The sequence below is a fragment of the Rhinoderma darwinii genome, chromosome 1 (genome assembly GCF_050947455.1).
Source record: "Rhinoderma darwinii isolate aRhiDar2 chromosome 1, aRhiDar2.hap1, whole genome shotgun sequence".
In the NCBI taxonomy this organism is placed as follows: Eukaryota; Metazoa; Chordata; class Amphibia; order Anura; family Rhinodermatidae; genus Rhinoderma; species Rhinoderma darwinii.
This window is the reverse complement of record NC_134687.1, coordinates 91,367,437-91,381,876: the sequence shown is the minus strand read 5'-3', so window position 1 is coordinate 91,381,876 and position 14,440 is coordinate 91,367,437. Positions and strand designations below refer to the sequence as shown.

Below are 14,440 nucleotides of genomic sequence, written 5' to 3'. Positions count from 1 at the left end.
GTTTTTCACTCCCTGCCTTCCAAGAGCCATAACTTTTTTAAATTTTTCAGTCAATAGTCGTGTGAGGGCTTATTTTTTGCGAGAGGAATTGTAGTTTCTTTTTATACCATATAACGTACGATGTACTGGAAATCAAATTTTTATCAAATGTATTTTTTGTCACCATATTCTGATATCATATTTGTATTCTATATCTTGGGAGGGGTGGGGACCAAAAAATAGCGATGCTGGTATAGGTTTGCTTTTTTTTGCAGTGTTCACTGTGCGGGAAAAAGAACATTATAGTTTGGGTCGTTACGAACGCAGTGATACCAAATATGTGTACTTTTTTTTTTTTATGTTTTTCATTTTTTTCCTATAATAAAAGACTTCTTATAGGGAAAAAAAAACTTTTATTTTTACGCTTTTCTAAAACCTTTTTTATTAACTTTTTATTTTTATTTTTTACTTTTTACACTTTCTTTTTTGACCTGCAGCTCTGATCGCTGTTAGAATACATTACACTACCTAGTAGTGTAATGTATTCCAACTGTCAGTGTCAGTGTTGGTTGCCAAACCCCATGATTTCAGGGCAGGGTTTGCCAATGTGCTAGAAACCCCTAAAATGCGGCGATCGCACCCGATCGCCGCATTTTAAGGTGTTAATTGCCGAAATCAACGGCAAAGGACAGCTGGCCGGCAAGAGTGGAGTGTCAGCAGTCTGAGACAGCTGACCTCCCGATGCACACGGTCGCCGACTGTGTGCACCGGGAACGACTCCGTAACTATACGTCCTGGTGCGGGAAGTAACCTCCCGCGACGACATATAGTTACTGAGTGGTGCGGCTAGGGGTTAATAAATGAGACACGTGGATACCTAAACCTTGGAAGATAAATCGGCCACAGCATCTTTATTAAAGATTATTTAAATTTAAAACCACAAAGTCCAGTTAAAGGAACAGACTAAATAAATTTGTAAATACCCTAACTCAATCAAAACTTTAACTATAAAACCAATAACGTAGTCCAGCCATAAGCTCGGACTGACCTGAGTGTCGAATTACTTGACCACTTACGCAATGAGCGACTTACTCCTCCTGAGACCATTATTGGCTCACGTATAAGTGCAAATAACAAAACTTACCTCCTTGCATTGTGTCTTTGTAGGCTGGTGGTATCGGTTTTATTTTGTTTAGCTCGGTCTGGCGATTATTGTTAATAGTCATGTAATCGATAATCTAGTCTGGTCAAACTGCCAACGGACAATCTTCCCTGTTTTCCCACCACCAGATTGTTCAAGACTGTCACCCCATCATCATCTTCTTTCATGACAATTATAAAGATGCTTGAAAAAGCCAGGGCATGTTTGCGTAATCTTTTATTCGTTCTTATCAGTTATCTATTCCAGTTCGATTAACCTCTTCCCGCACCTTGGCGTAACTGTACGTCCAGGTGAGCAGTAACTTCGCGCACCTGGGCGTACAGTTACGTCCGCGCTTTAACAGTTAACCGCCGCGCGGCGCTACACCGCAGCGGCGGTTAACTGTGCAGGGTGTCAGCCCTGCTCTCCCCGTTGCCGATCAGCGCCCTGTCGCCGCTGAAATCGGCAATTAACCCCTTCGATGCGGTGGTCGATTGCGATCACCACATCGAAGAGGTTTACAGCGGATCAGCAGCCCCCCACATGTATTTGCGGGGGCTGGCGATCCTTATCATGGCAACCAGAGGCCAGACAATGACCTCCGGGTTGCCATGTTCGGAAGCCTCGGAGGACCAGCCTCCGGCCGGTCCTCCGATGCTTCCTGTCAGTGTGACAGTTACGTCACAATGACAGTTGGAATGCATTACACTACGTGTGTAGTGTAATGTATTCCAGCAGCGATCAGAGCTGCAAGTCTAAGTGTCCCCTAGTGGGACAAGTAAAAAAAGTAAAAAAAAGAATAAAAATGTTTTTAAAAAGTGTAAAAATCAAAGTTAGACATAAACAAAGAATGCTTTTTTTCCTATAATAAGTCTTTTATTATAGGAAAAAAATTAACACGTTAAAAAAAGTACACATATTTGGTATCACCGCGTTCGTAACGACCCCAACTATAAAACTGTAATATTATTTTTCCCGCACGGTGAACACCGCGAAAAAAATAAACGAAAAACTGTGCCCGAATCACAATTTTTTTGGTTACCAACCCTCCCAAAATATGCAATAAAAAGTGATCAAAAAGTCACATGTACGCCAAAATGGTACCAATACAAACAACATCCCGTCCCGCAAAAAACAAGCCCTTACACCGCTTTTTTGACTGAAAAATAAAAACGTTATGGCTCTCAGAATACGGTGACACAGAAAATTAATTTATTTTATAAATAAGTGATTCTATTGCACAAACGCTGCAAAACATAAAAAAATTATATACCTCTGATATCGCCGTAATCGTACCGACCCGCAGTATAAAGTATAATGGTCATTTATAGCCCAGGGTGAAGGCCATAAAAAAATGAATAAAAAACATTGTCAGAATTGATGGTTTTTGGTCACCTTGCTTGCCAAAAAATGGAATAAAACGTGATCAAAAAAATTTCTGGTACCCCAAAATGGTACCAATGAAAACTACAGATTGTCCCGCAAAGAATAAACTCTCACACGGCTCCGGTGGAGAAAAAATAAAAAAGTTCTGGCTCTCAGAATATGGCGATGCAAAATGTGCAGAGTGTCCAAAAGCGGATAAGATCGGGCGCCATTTATCAGTGCGACACCGGCCACATATCTGCGGATTATTATTTATTTACTGCATTATTATACCCTCTTATTATACCCTGATGTACTCCGCACAGATAACATATGCCCCCACATTATAAACTGAAACACCAGTAAAACCCCAAACAGAACTACCAAGCTACATCTGCGCCCCAAAAGCCAAATGGCGTCCCTCCCTTCTGAGCCCTTCAGCGTGCCCAAACACCAGTTTACGTCCACAGATATGGCATTGCCATACCCGGGAGAACCCGGTTAATATTTTATGAGGTATTTGTCTTTAGTGGCACAAACTGGGCATAACATATAGTGCACTAAAATGGCATATGAGTGGAAAATTCTAATTTTCACTCCGCACCATGCGCTGCGCATTAACCCCTTCGCGCACCACAACATAGCATGTCGTAGTGTGGGGGGTGATGTATGGAGCGTCTCACGTGAAAAATAAAGAATTTAAAACGGCAAAATCGCTGTTTTTTTGGTCACCTTCGCTCTACCTAAAAATGTAATAAAAAGTGCTCAAAAAGTTGTATGTACCAAAAAATGGTACCAATAAAAACTGCAGCTCGTCCCTCAATAAATAAGCCCTCATACCGCTCTATTGACTGAAAAATAAAAAAGTTGTGCCTCTTGGAACGCGGGGAGGAAAAAACTAAAAAGGAAAAGAAAAAAAATGGATCAGTCCAGAAAGGGTTAATTACTTTCTAATGAAAAACCATTTATGACCACACGTGGGGTATTGCCGTACTCGGGAGAAATTGCTTTACAAATGTTGGGCAGCTTTTTCCCCCTTTATCCTTTGTGAAATTGAAAAAAATGCAACATTTTAGTGGAAGAAATGTTGATATTCATTTTCATGGCCTTATTCTAATAAATCTTGCAAAAGACTTGTGGGGTCTAAATCCCCACTATATCCCTAGATAGATTCTTTAAGTGGTGTAATTTCCACTTTTGGGGGGTTTCCACTGTTTTGGCCTCTCAGGGGCTTTGCAAATGCGACATGGCACCCAAAAACCATTTCAGCTAAATTTGAGCTCCAAAAGCCAAATAGCGCTCCTTCCCTTCTAAGCCTTGCTGTGGGTCCAAACAGCAGTTTATTACCACATATGGCATATTTCCGTAATCGGGAGAAATTGTTTTACAAATGTTGGGGTGCTTTTACTCCTTTATTCATTGTAAAAATTAAAAATGGCTACCTTTTTTCAGAAAAAAAGTAGATTTTTACCTTTTACAGAATAATTCCAATGAATTCAGCAAAACAACCGTGGGGTCAAAATGCTAACTTTACCCCTAGAAAAATTCCTTGATGAGTGTAGTTTCCAAAATGGGGTCACTTTCCGGGGGTTTCCACTATTTTGTTCCCTCCAGTGCAATTCAAACGCGACACGGCACTGAAAACTATTCCAGCAAAATCAGAATTTCAAAATCCAAATGGTGCTCCTTCTCTTCTGAGCCCTGCTGTGGGTCCAAACAGCAGTTTATTACCACATATGGGGTATTGCTATAATCAGGAGAAATTGCTTTACATATGTTGGGGTGTTTTTTCTCTTTTATTCCTTGAAAAAATTTAACATTTCTACGTTTTTTCAGAAAAAAAGTAGATTTTCATCTTCACAAACTAATTCAAATAAATGTAGCAAAAAAACTGTGGGTTCAAAATGCTAATTATACCCCTAGATAAATTCCCTGAGGGGTGTAGTTTCCAAAATGGGGTAACTTTTGGGGGGTCTTTATTGTTTTGGCCCCACAAGACCTCTTCAAACCTGACATGGTGCCTAAAATAAATGCTAAAAAAAAGGAGGCCCCAAAATCCACTAGGTGCTCTTTTGCTTCTGAGGCCGGTATTTCAGTCCATGACGGCACTAGGGCCACATGTGGGGTATTTCTATAAACTGCAGAATCTGGACAATAAATAATAAGTTACATTTCTCGGGTAAAACCTTCAGTGGTACAGAATTTTTTTTATTACAAATGAATTTTGAAAAAAAAAAAAATGAAATTTGTAACTTTCACCTCTACTTTGCTTTAATTCCTGTGAAACGCCTAAAGGGTTAATACACTTTCTGAATACTGTTTTGAATACTTTGAGGGGTGCAGTTTTCAAAATGGGGTGATTTATGGGGACTTTCTAATATATAAGGCCCTCAAAGCCACTTCAGAACTGAATTGGTCCTTGTAAAAATCGCCTTTTGAAATTTTCTTGAAAATGTGAGAAATTGTTGCTAAAGTTCTAAGTCTTGTAACGTCCTAGAAAAATAAAAGGATGTTCAAAAAACGATGCAAACATAAAGTAGACATATGGGGGATGTTAACTAGTAACTATTTTGTGTGGTATTACTACCTGTCTTACAAGCAGATACATTTAAATTGAGAAAAATGCTAATTTTTGCAAATTTTCTCCAAATCTTGGTGTTTTTTACAAATAAATATTGAATTTATCAACCAAATTTTTTCACTAACATAAAGTACAATATGTCACGAGAAAACAATCTCAGAATCGCTTGGATAGGTAAAAGCATTCCTTAGTCCTGAAGGCCAAAACAGGCTCAGTCCTGAAGGGGTTAAACAAATCCAGAGTTATTTTCCTTTTAGTACAGTCAATTTTATTAAGCATTCTGATAGCTGTGGCCTCTGCTTTCAGCATCTATGTCGATCAGTCACTCCACCCTGGTTATATAATGCAGTTAGTGGGAAGAAGGCAGGCAATGACCATGTTATGGTGTATGACGGTTGAACGTGGGATTGTAGTAGGTGTTTTATTTTCAACTCATTGTAAACGGTTCATCCTTTTAATCAGTCTAGCCTGACTAGATCATGTTTGGATTTTTGCTCCTGACATAATCGTAGACTTTATGCAGCAGGGAGGTAAGGCCTCTTCCATTAACGAAGTTCACCTTGGGTCAGCGTTCCTTGTGAGCAACAAATAAGACACAATCTTCTGTCTGCAAACTCTGTGTCAGGGCGCAACGGACTCTCTTGAGATGCAGAAAACGTACATGTCTGATGATTCAGTGTCCAGACAGCTTCTACTTTTGAATTATTAAAGAACTACATAATCTTAAGTAACAGTGTTGCTCCTGTCATGCAGTATTTTAAAGACTAAAACCTCTAATGCTAGGGTTTCCGAACAACCAATGTGTATTTTTAGAAAGTTGAAGAGATGCTGCTTGAGAACAAAAAGGCTTAGAGTTCAGGTGAATGCTATTTCTTTTGAAGATTGTAATCTTTGTATTAGGGCCTGTTCACATCAGCGTTCCCGTTGCATTCATCGTTTCCGTTCAGCCTTTCTGTCAGAGGTACTGATGAACGGAACCTGAACGCTGATGTGAACAGACTCTTACCCATTGTATTTCGGTTTAGTATTCATATTTACATATTCCAATTAAGTTATGTTTTTTTCAATGCTTCTGAGCCCTGGTGCAAAAAACTGTAACTGGGTGCATCACGTGATGTCATGTGCCATTGTATATACATTCCAGCACCCCCTCTGATGGCACTGCTAACTTTAATGTAGTAGGGTCCGGTAGAACTCCTAACTATAGATAGAAAATAGATCCCTCTGCTCCCCTTGTACCACAAGTGTTGGACAAAAAGACGGAACTGAAGTTATTAGAGAAATAATTGTAATTCTAAAAGCTATTAAAACCGATACGTATGTTGAAATTAAATGTGTTATAGAGATAGCATAAGTACCATTATTAGTTCATGTTTTGATGGTCCCTGTGTTTTTAGTACCATACTGTAGTTTTTGTTTATTTGTGACATGACCGAAATAGTTTTTTGTTTTATTGTGTGTGTGTGTGTGTATATATCCAGAATAGCGCAGACCTACATCCTAGCATAAGTGATAAATAATATAGTGGCGATATCCATTTTAAAAACATCATACCCACGATCTTCTTTTTTTATATGTCTTAGGCCTCATGCACACGACCGTAAAAACTCACGTTATTACGGGTCGTAATTACGACCCGTAATAACGGGCTCATAGACTTCTATTGGCCACGGGTACCTTCCCGTTTTCTTACGGGAAGGTGCCCGTGCCGTTGAAAAAGATAGAACATGTCCTATTTCAGGCCGTAATAACGGCAAGGACAGTCCATAGAAGTCTATGGAGCTCCCATAATGACGGGTGGCTACATGTGTGCACCCGTCATTACGGCAGCGTTGCTAAGCGACGTCAGTAAATAGTCACTGTCCAGGGAGCTGAAAGAGTTAACTGATCGGCAGTAACTCTTTCAGCACCCTGGACAGTGAATTCCGATCAGAATAAAGAGCAACCTGTAAAAAATAAAAATAAAAGACGTTCAAACTTACCGAGAACTTCCTGCTTCCTCCAGTCCGGTCTCCCAGCCGTTGCCTTGGTGACGCGTCCCTCTCGACATCCGGCCCGACGTCCTGGCCGTCCCTGGATGACGTTTCAGCCCATGTGACCGCTGCAGCCAATCACAGGTCAATCACTGGCTGCAGCGGTCACATGGACTGCCGCGTCATCCAGGGATGTCGGGCTGGATGTGAAGAGAGGGACGCGTCACCAAGACAACGGCCGGGTAAGTATGAATTTTTTTAACTTTTATTACAGAAAGGGCTGTCCCTTCCCTCTATCCTGCACTGATAGAGAGAAGGGGCTGCCGATTAGTGCAGTGCTATTTTGCCTCCAAAAACGTGCCCGTAAATACGGGTGGAATACGGGTGACACCGGACCCATATTTACGGGCACGGGTCCGTAAATACTGGTGCAAAACGGGTCGAATACGTGTGACACCGGACCCGTATTTACGCCAGTATTTACGGGTGGGAAAAAATACGCTCGTATGCATGAGGCCTTAAAGGGTAACTAAATGTTCAACAAACCTCTGACGTGACATGTCAGAAGTTTTTATTAGTGGGGTCCGAGCATTGAGACCCCCACCAATCGCTAAAACGAAGAGGCAGAAGCGCTCGTGTGAGCGCTCAGCTGCTTAGTTTCTGTTCGTCTTTTTCCGTTAATCAATATATCGGAGTATGGGCTCAATAGAAAGTCTATAGGCTTGTACTCCACTACGTCGGCTTTCAGGAAGAAGCCGAACTAAAATGAAGTGGCTGATCGCTTACACGAGCGTTTCTGCCTTTTCGTTTTCGCGATTAGTTGGGGTCTAAGTGCTCGGACCCCCATCAATCAAAACGTCTGACATGTTACTATGACATGTCGGAAGTTTGTTGAACGTTTAGTTACCCTTTAAGCCAGCAATACACCTGAAATAGCTGTGATCCGAACAGCTGTTTTTCCCAACTCCACCATGAACATGCTCAGCTTGGCCTAGTGTGCATATTTATTTCAATGGGGAAATAGCAGCTTCTCTCCCACATGAAACAAATTCTTTCCCCTAACATTTGCTTTCCGGAGTCCCCAATACACATTAATTTGTCTGTTGATTATTGGGTTCGACTGACTTTTTTTTTTAATCTTGTGTGTGGCCAGCTTTACATAGGCATGGACTTTGATTGCCACTAAAACCAAAGCAGGAATAATATCCAATTTAGCCATATACTTTGATAGCAAAATTGTCAAGTTGTTGTAATTCAATGCCTGTGGCTTACAGCTTGGATCATTACAGGCCAAACTTTTTCTCATCTGCTGTGCACTTTACATCATATTCCTGATTTAAAGTTAGAATAATCTTATAGCAAAATATGTTTTAGAAATATAGAATATTAGAAATGTTGTGTATTATGTATCTAATATATATATATATTTATTTTTCTTCATTTAGGTGTACCAACCCCAAGCCCTGAGATTCTGCGACATACACTCAATATGCTTGTCCGAGAGCGGAAAATCTATCCTACTCCAGATGGATACTTTATAGTGACACCACAGACTTATTTCATAACCCCATCCCTTATAAGAACTAACAGTAAATGGTACCACTTGGATGAGAGGATACCTGACCGGTCTCAGTGTACCTCTCCACAACCAGGAACTATAACGCCATCCCCTTCAGGATGCGTCAGGGACAGAACTCTCTCCAAAAACCACTGCGATTCTTGTCACTGCTGCAGAGAAGATATGCATAGCATCCATGCATCTACCTTACAAAGGAAATCTGCAAAAGACTGCAAAGACTCCTATTGTCCTCCCTCATTGTGCCAGATTCCCCCTACAGAGAAAAGCAAAAGTACCATAAATTATTCGTATAAAACAGAAACCCTCTCAAAGCCTAAAGATGGGGAAAAGCCATCTAAAAAATTTGGTCTAAAATTGTTCAGGCTGAGTTTTAAAAAGGACAAGGCAAAACAGCTGGCTAATTTTTCAGCCCAATTCCCTCCTGAGGAATGGCCCCTTAGAGATGAGGACACACCAAATACCATACCCCGGGAAGTAGAGATGGAAATCATTAGACGAATAAACCCAGACTTAACAGTGGAAAATGTCGTAAGGCACACTGCACTAATGAAAAAACTTGAAGAAGAAAAATCTCAGAGAAGCAAAGCTGGTTCATCAGCTCATCATAGTGGAAGAAGCAGAAGGAGCAGGACACATAGAAAAACTCATGGAAAATCTCGGTCACATAGCAAGAATAGGGCTTCCAAAGGTGACCCTTCTGAAGGTTCCCACTTAGACTTGCCTGGAGAGAGAGAGTATGAGTTTTATCATCCACGGAATCGATCACCAAGGGAAGGCTGTTTCATAATGGAGCGCAAAGGTGGAGAGAACTTTGTAGTACTAAGTAATCCAAATATGATAGAATCTCATTTTCCTGTTACACCGGAATGGGATGTGTCTGGTGAACTGGCCAAAAGGAGGACTGAAATGCCTTTTCCTGAACCCTCAAGGGGGAGTTCCCATTCAAAGGTCCATCGAAGCCACAGCCATACACAAGATAGGAGGTCAAGAAATGAAAGGTCAAGTAAAGCCAAGGAAAGATCTAGGTCAATGGACAATTCAAAGGGACCTCTAAGTGGTGCTTCTTTAGGTACACCAGATGACCTAGGTGAAGGCTGCAGTCTTGATGAGAAAACACCAAGCCAGTCTTATATAGATGATGGTACTTTAAGGCCATCACATAGTAGTTTGAGCCATCAAAGGACTCTATCTTACAAAGATCCATGCGTTCCTGAACTAGCTAGTGGTGGTGCTGATACCCCTAAATCATGTAGCCTGTTGGAACAAGGCAAGCTTCCAGAGACTTTATCGTCCTACAGTGAACTTAATTCTTGTTCCAAAAAAACAGCAGATGACTATTTTCAGTGTAATACATCTAGTGAAACAATTCTCACTGCTCCATCCCCTTTAGGAAAAAATAAGGAAGATATTGACATGCCAAGTTTCCCAGAAGGCTTAAAAAGACTTTCTCCTGCTGAGAAGCCACAACAACATATAGCCAGAGAACAAGGGGAATACAAAGACGACTCACCAAAAGGTACTGTTAGTGGTCTATCTGTTGCTGCATCTAGTCAAAGTCCAGAGTTGATTGCAAATGGTAGGTTGGTTCAACATCATATTGCAGAATCAAGCAGTCTTGACAAAAGGAAAGAAATTTTCAGTAAGGATACTTTATTCAAACCTTTGCACAATAGCCTATCTGTGAACAGTTTTCATAAATCAGGTGTGGGTTTACTGAAATCGCACCAAAAGACTTCTCCTGAAACACTGCCAGCAAGCATTGAGAACTTTGAGCAACCGATTACCACCTCAGTTACCCCAAACCTTGCCGTCTCACCCAGGCCACAAGAGCCAGCAGGAAATCAAGAAGCCTCTTTTGATTACTACAATGTGTCTGAAGACGACGAGTCAGAGGAAGGGACGCAGAAACCAGCAGAGGAGGAAAAAAACAGAGATGACGTGGGGACAATGCAGTGGCTGCTACAACGGGAGAAGGAAAGGGATTTACAAAGGAAGTTCGAGAAAAACCTCACACTTCTGAATCCAAAGGAAACGGACAGCAGCGGCAGCCAGAGAGCCACACATTCGGCTCGTTTGGACAGCATGGACAGTAGCAGCATTACTGTAGATAGTGGATTTAACTCCCCACGGTAAGAAGATCTAGCATCTCAGGTGTTTGACATGTTCTAGTTATCTGGAATGTGTATGAAATGAGTGCATGGACGGTCATTCCTTGTAGGCCATTGCCATTGTGTGCTCAAACAGCTCGTGGTAATTGTGATATTTGTATATTTCATTTGAATTGGTTTGTATATTTTATGTACGTTATTGGATATTTAAGATGGAGGGAGGGAAGCAAATACTCACTCAGAGATGACTCCGTGACCCCCACTGTAGTTTGGACCTCCTAGTATCAGAACTCTTTTATGCTAAAAGACCTTGTTCATGGCAACCAAAACATAACATATTTTTAATTTTTCTTTTTCTATATTTTTATACGATTTTATCAAAACTTTTTTTTATGTTTTTACCCATTTACCACATGTTTCATTTTTAATCGCTATCACTCGATGTGTACTGTCAAGATTATAACCTCTACTAATATATAATTTGCAACAAAGGCACATGGTATTGAGGGGTGGTGTCCGCTACACGTAATTAAAATTGAATCATGTCTATTTTATTTGTCAGTTCCTCTTTTAAATACTTATTTGTGCAAATTAATCTCTGTGTGATGGCTATGGCTAAAGTTATTGATGAAATAGATTGGTTCCTAATAAGCTTTGTTTTACGATTACATTACAAACTCACCCACAATGGGCTTTTGACATAGCAGGGCCTGTAATTTCTGTCATCTGTTTTTCAACGGTTGTAGTATACACAGCCTTTATGTGACATATATAACATCCTGTACTGCACATCACTGGGCTGTTAGCAGCGGATGTCCTAACCGGCAGCTCTGACATCATTCGTTGCTCCGCAGCTATTGGCTATAGTTTGGGATTACATCAGTGATCTGCAGCTTCAGCCGATAACTGAAGAGCACTGACTGATGTCACAATGGGTCCAGTGATGTGCATCAGAAGTTGTTATATCTGTGGCACACAGGCAGTGTACAGCACAACAGCTGCAAAAACGGCTTTTGAGGGAACACATGACAAATGAAGGCCCTATTTTGTTAAATGTTGGTCATATTTACAATTCATTTAGATGCCTCAAATTGAGGCAATATTACTATTTGTAGTATATGCGGCATTGGGTGACAAAGGCAAGTTATTTTGAATTATATAGAGTTGCCTCTTTGTAATAACTTCTATATATGTTGGTTTTCTCATAATTTAAATACAATTACAAAACAAAGCTGCCCATAGATCCATGATCCACGATCCACTGCCAATCTAATGTCTACAGGATCTGGTATTGGACTATTACTCAAGGTCTGCTGTCGTAGGGAAAACATAGACCTGTTAGGTTGGATTTTCTCAGCCCAATGTTATTGTTTCTCCGGAGGTTTTTGGAACTCATTCATTGTCCTCCAACCGCACCCTTTGAAGTTTTGTATATTTTTTTTTTTATAAAAATATCTTGTGCTGAAACTTGTATCCATTAGGTCAGCGGCACTGACCGGGTCCATGACAACTGGTCCTGCATGTCTCTGACACACAGGATTGAGCTGTTACTGATCACATCTAAGTTCATAACTTAGATGTGATCAGTAACAGGTGATTCCTGCGTGTCCGAGACATGCAGGACCAGTTGTCACGGACCCTGTCAGTGCCGCTGACCTGATGGATTCAGGTCTCGGTGCAAGATACGGCTGCTCGGTATACAGGATACAAAGCAGCTGTAGCTCAAAAAGTAAAAATTAATTTTAATAAGTATTTAGAAAGTTGCACCAAACACACTGATTTTTGTGTTGTTTTTTTAAGGTGTACATAGCCTTTAACACGTTTATTTGACCAGCCAAACTAGCATGTTAATGGGGAATTCAGCCGTTTTAGCCAGTCAGCCATTGTTTCATGACTACGACCAGCTTAAAGGGGTTATCCAGTCCAGTACATAAATACTGTAACTCTTTATTGTAGTAGTATTTTAATAAAAAGTCATGCGACTTTGTAACATACATTGGGGGTAATTTATTAAAACTGGTGTTCCATACGCCCGTCTTAGGGTATGTTCTCACGGCCTATTTTTTTGTCGTAAACGCCCCGAAAAAACTGCTAAAATACAGAGGCTGAACACCTCCAAACATCTGCCCATTGATTTCAATGGGAAAAACAGCATATCACTTATTGAGCCGTTTTTGGAGCAGTTTTTTTCATTATCTCAATAGAAAAACCGCTCCAAAAACGACTGTAAAAAACCGCCTGATACATAAAAAATGGCTGAAAATCAGAGGCTGTTTTCCCTTGAAAACCGCTCCTTTAGTTTAGCGTCCGAGTAAAATGTGCCTAATTTATTAAGAGCTGCACGTCTCAATAAATTAAGCGCATCTCTGGCGGTCTTTCCGCCAGAAAGGGAGATCTACACCAGCTATGGGCTGGTATTGATTTCTGCTATAAGTTTTGACCGTTTCTAGTGTAAATTTGTTGGGTTGTGGTGCCCCACCCCTTACACTAAGCCACAACCACCTTTTAAAAAAGAAAAAAAAAATTGCTAATTATTGCGCAAATGTGGCGTTCGTCATAATTTACACCTTTTTTATTTACTTTATAATTCTGCCGTTTAGCCACTGATAAATTCCCCCCATTGTGCTTCAGTTAATCACCATTTTTAAGATCTTTGCTTGCTGTCAGCACATGGAAACATTTAGAGGCTGAAAACCCTCCTATAACCTGGATCTGCTAGCAGCTGATGATTTATTACAATGGCTCATTATAGGCAATTCTCTAAGTCAAACACCGCATCACACATTACTCTTCTGTCCGAGTTTGCCTGTCTGATATCTTCAATGTAAACCATGAATAATGCTTTCACAACAGTAATACTCTCCCCCAGTACAGCGTGTGCCAGATTCCCCAGCAGGGCATAGGCAACACACCTAGTGTTTTATTCAGCCACTGTTCTGAAGTGGATTTCAAGCCTTGCCAACATCTATATGTACCAGAAACAGTGGCACTGGGGCTTCATAAATATGGTGTTCATCCTAAAAACTAGATACATTGATACATCCACCCCCAAAGTATATAAAAAAGTTAGAGCATTTTGTGATACAATGATAAGGCATTAGACAGGACAACCCCTTTAAGTAATACAGAATCCATATTTATAAAAATCTATACACTGACCCATAATATATTGGTTTCATACCTCCCAACAATTCCGCAAAACAGGGAAATTTACGCCGTGCTTGTAACACATAAGACATGGAAGAGGCTAGGCTGATAGGCTAAGATTGGTTATTTCCTTTCCACTGTAAGCCACACTTCTGTTTACTACCAAAAATCAGGACTGTTGGGGGGTATGCAGGTATTATATTATATGCATATATTTCTCCATAGAGTTCCCCCAAGCATGCCAGCCTCCTCAAAGTGAGCCCTCTTCTACAGCAGCTGCTTTAGGTAACGCCTTGGGATGACTGTCGCAAAATGCAGACTCGAAGTCAGATTTAGAGCAACCAACTAATCTGTCCTATACAAGAACTCACTCTAAGTCTTAAGGTGACTACTTATGGCCCATTTGTGCCTGCAGATTTGGTGAGTGAATTAATGCATTATATCTACATTGAGTTATTATTCACTGCAGTTTCCAAATTAGAGCTAGATCTCGCACCCAGGTATTCTTATGTTAAAATTTGTCTCTGAGCTTTGATATTGAGGGTCAACAGCTGTAGGGGGATCAGT

General features: G+C 40.6%; 1 protein-coding gene across 1 annotated transcript in view; it reads left to right on the top strand.

Moving 5' to 3' along the window:
• STOX2 (storkhead box 2) overlaps positions 1-14,440 on the top strand; it is a 145,840-nt gene that overhangs the window by 99,899 nt on the left and 31,501 nt on the right. The window contains exon 3 of the mRNA XM_075860200.1: positions 8,485-10,747. Coding sequence (XP_075716315.1) covers positions 8,485-10,747 — 2,263 coding nt within the window. The remainder of the gene's footprint in view (positions 1-8,484; positions 10,748-14,440) is intronic.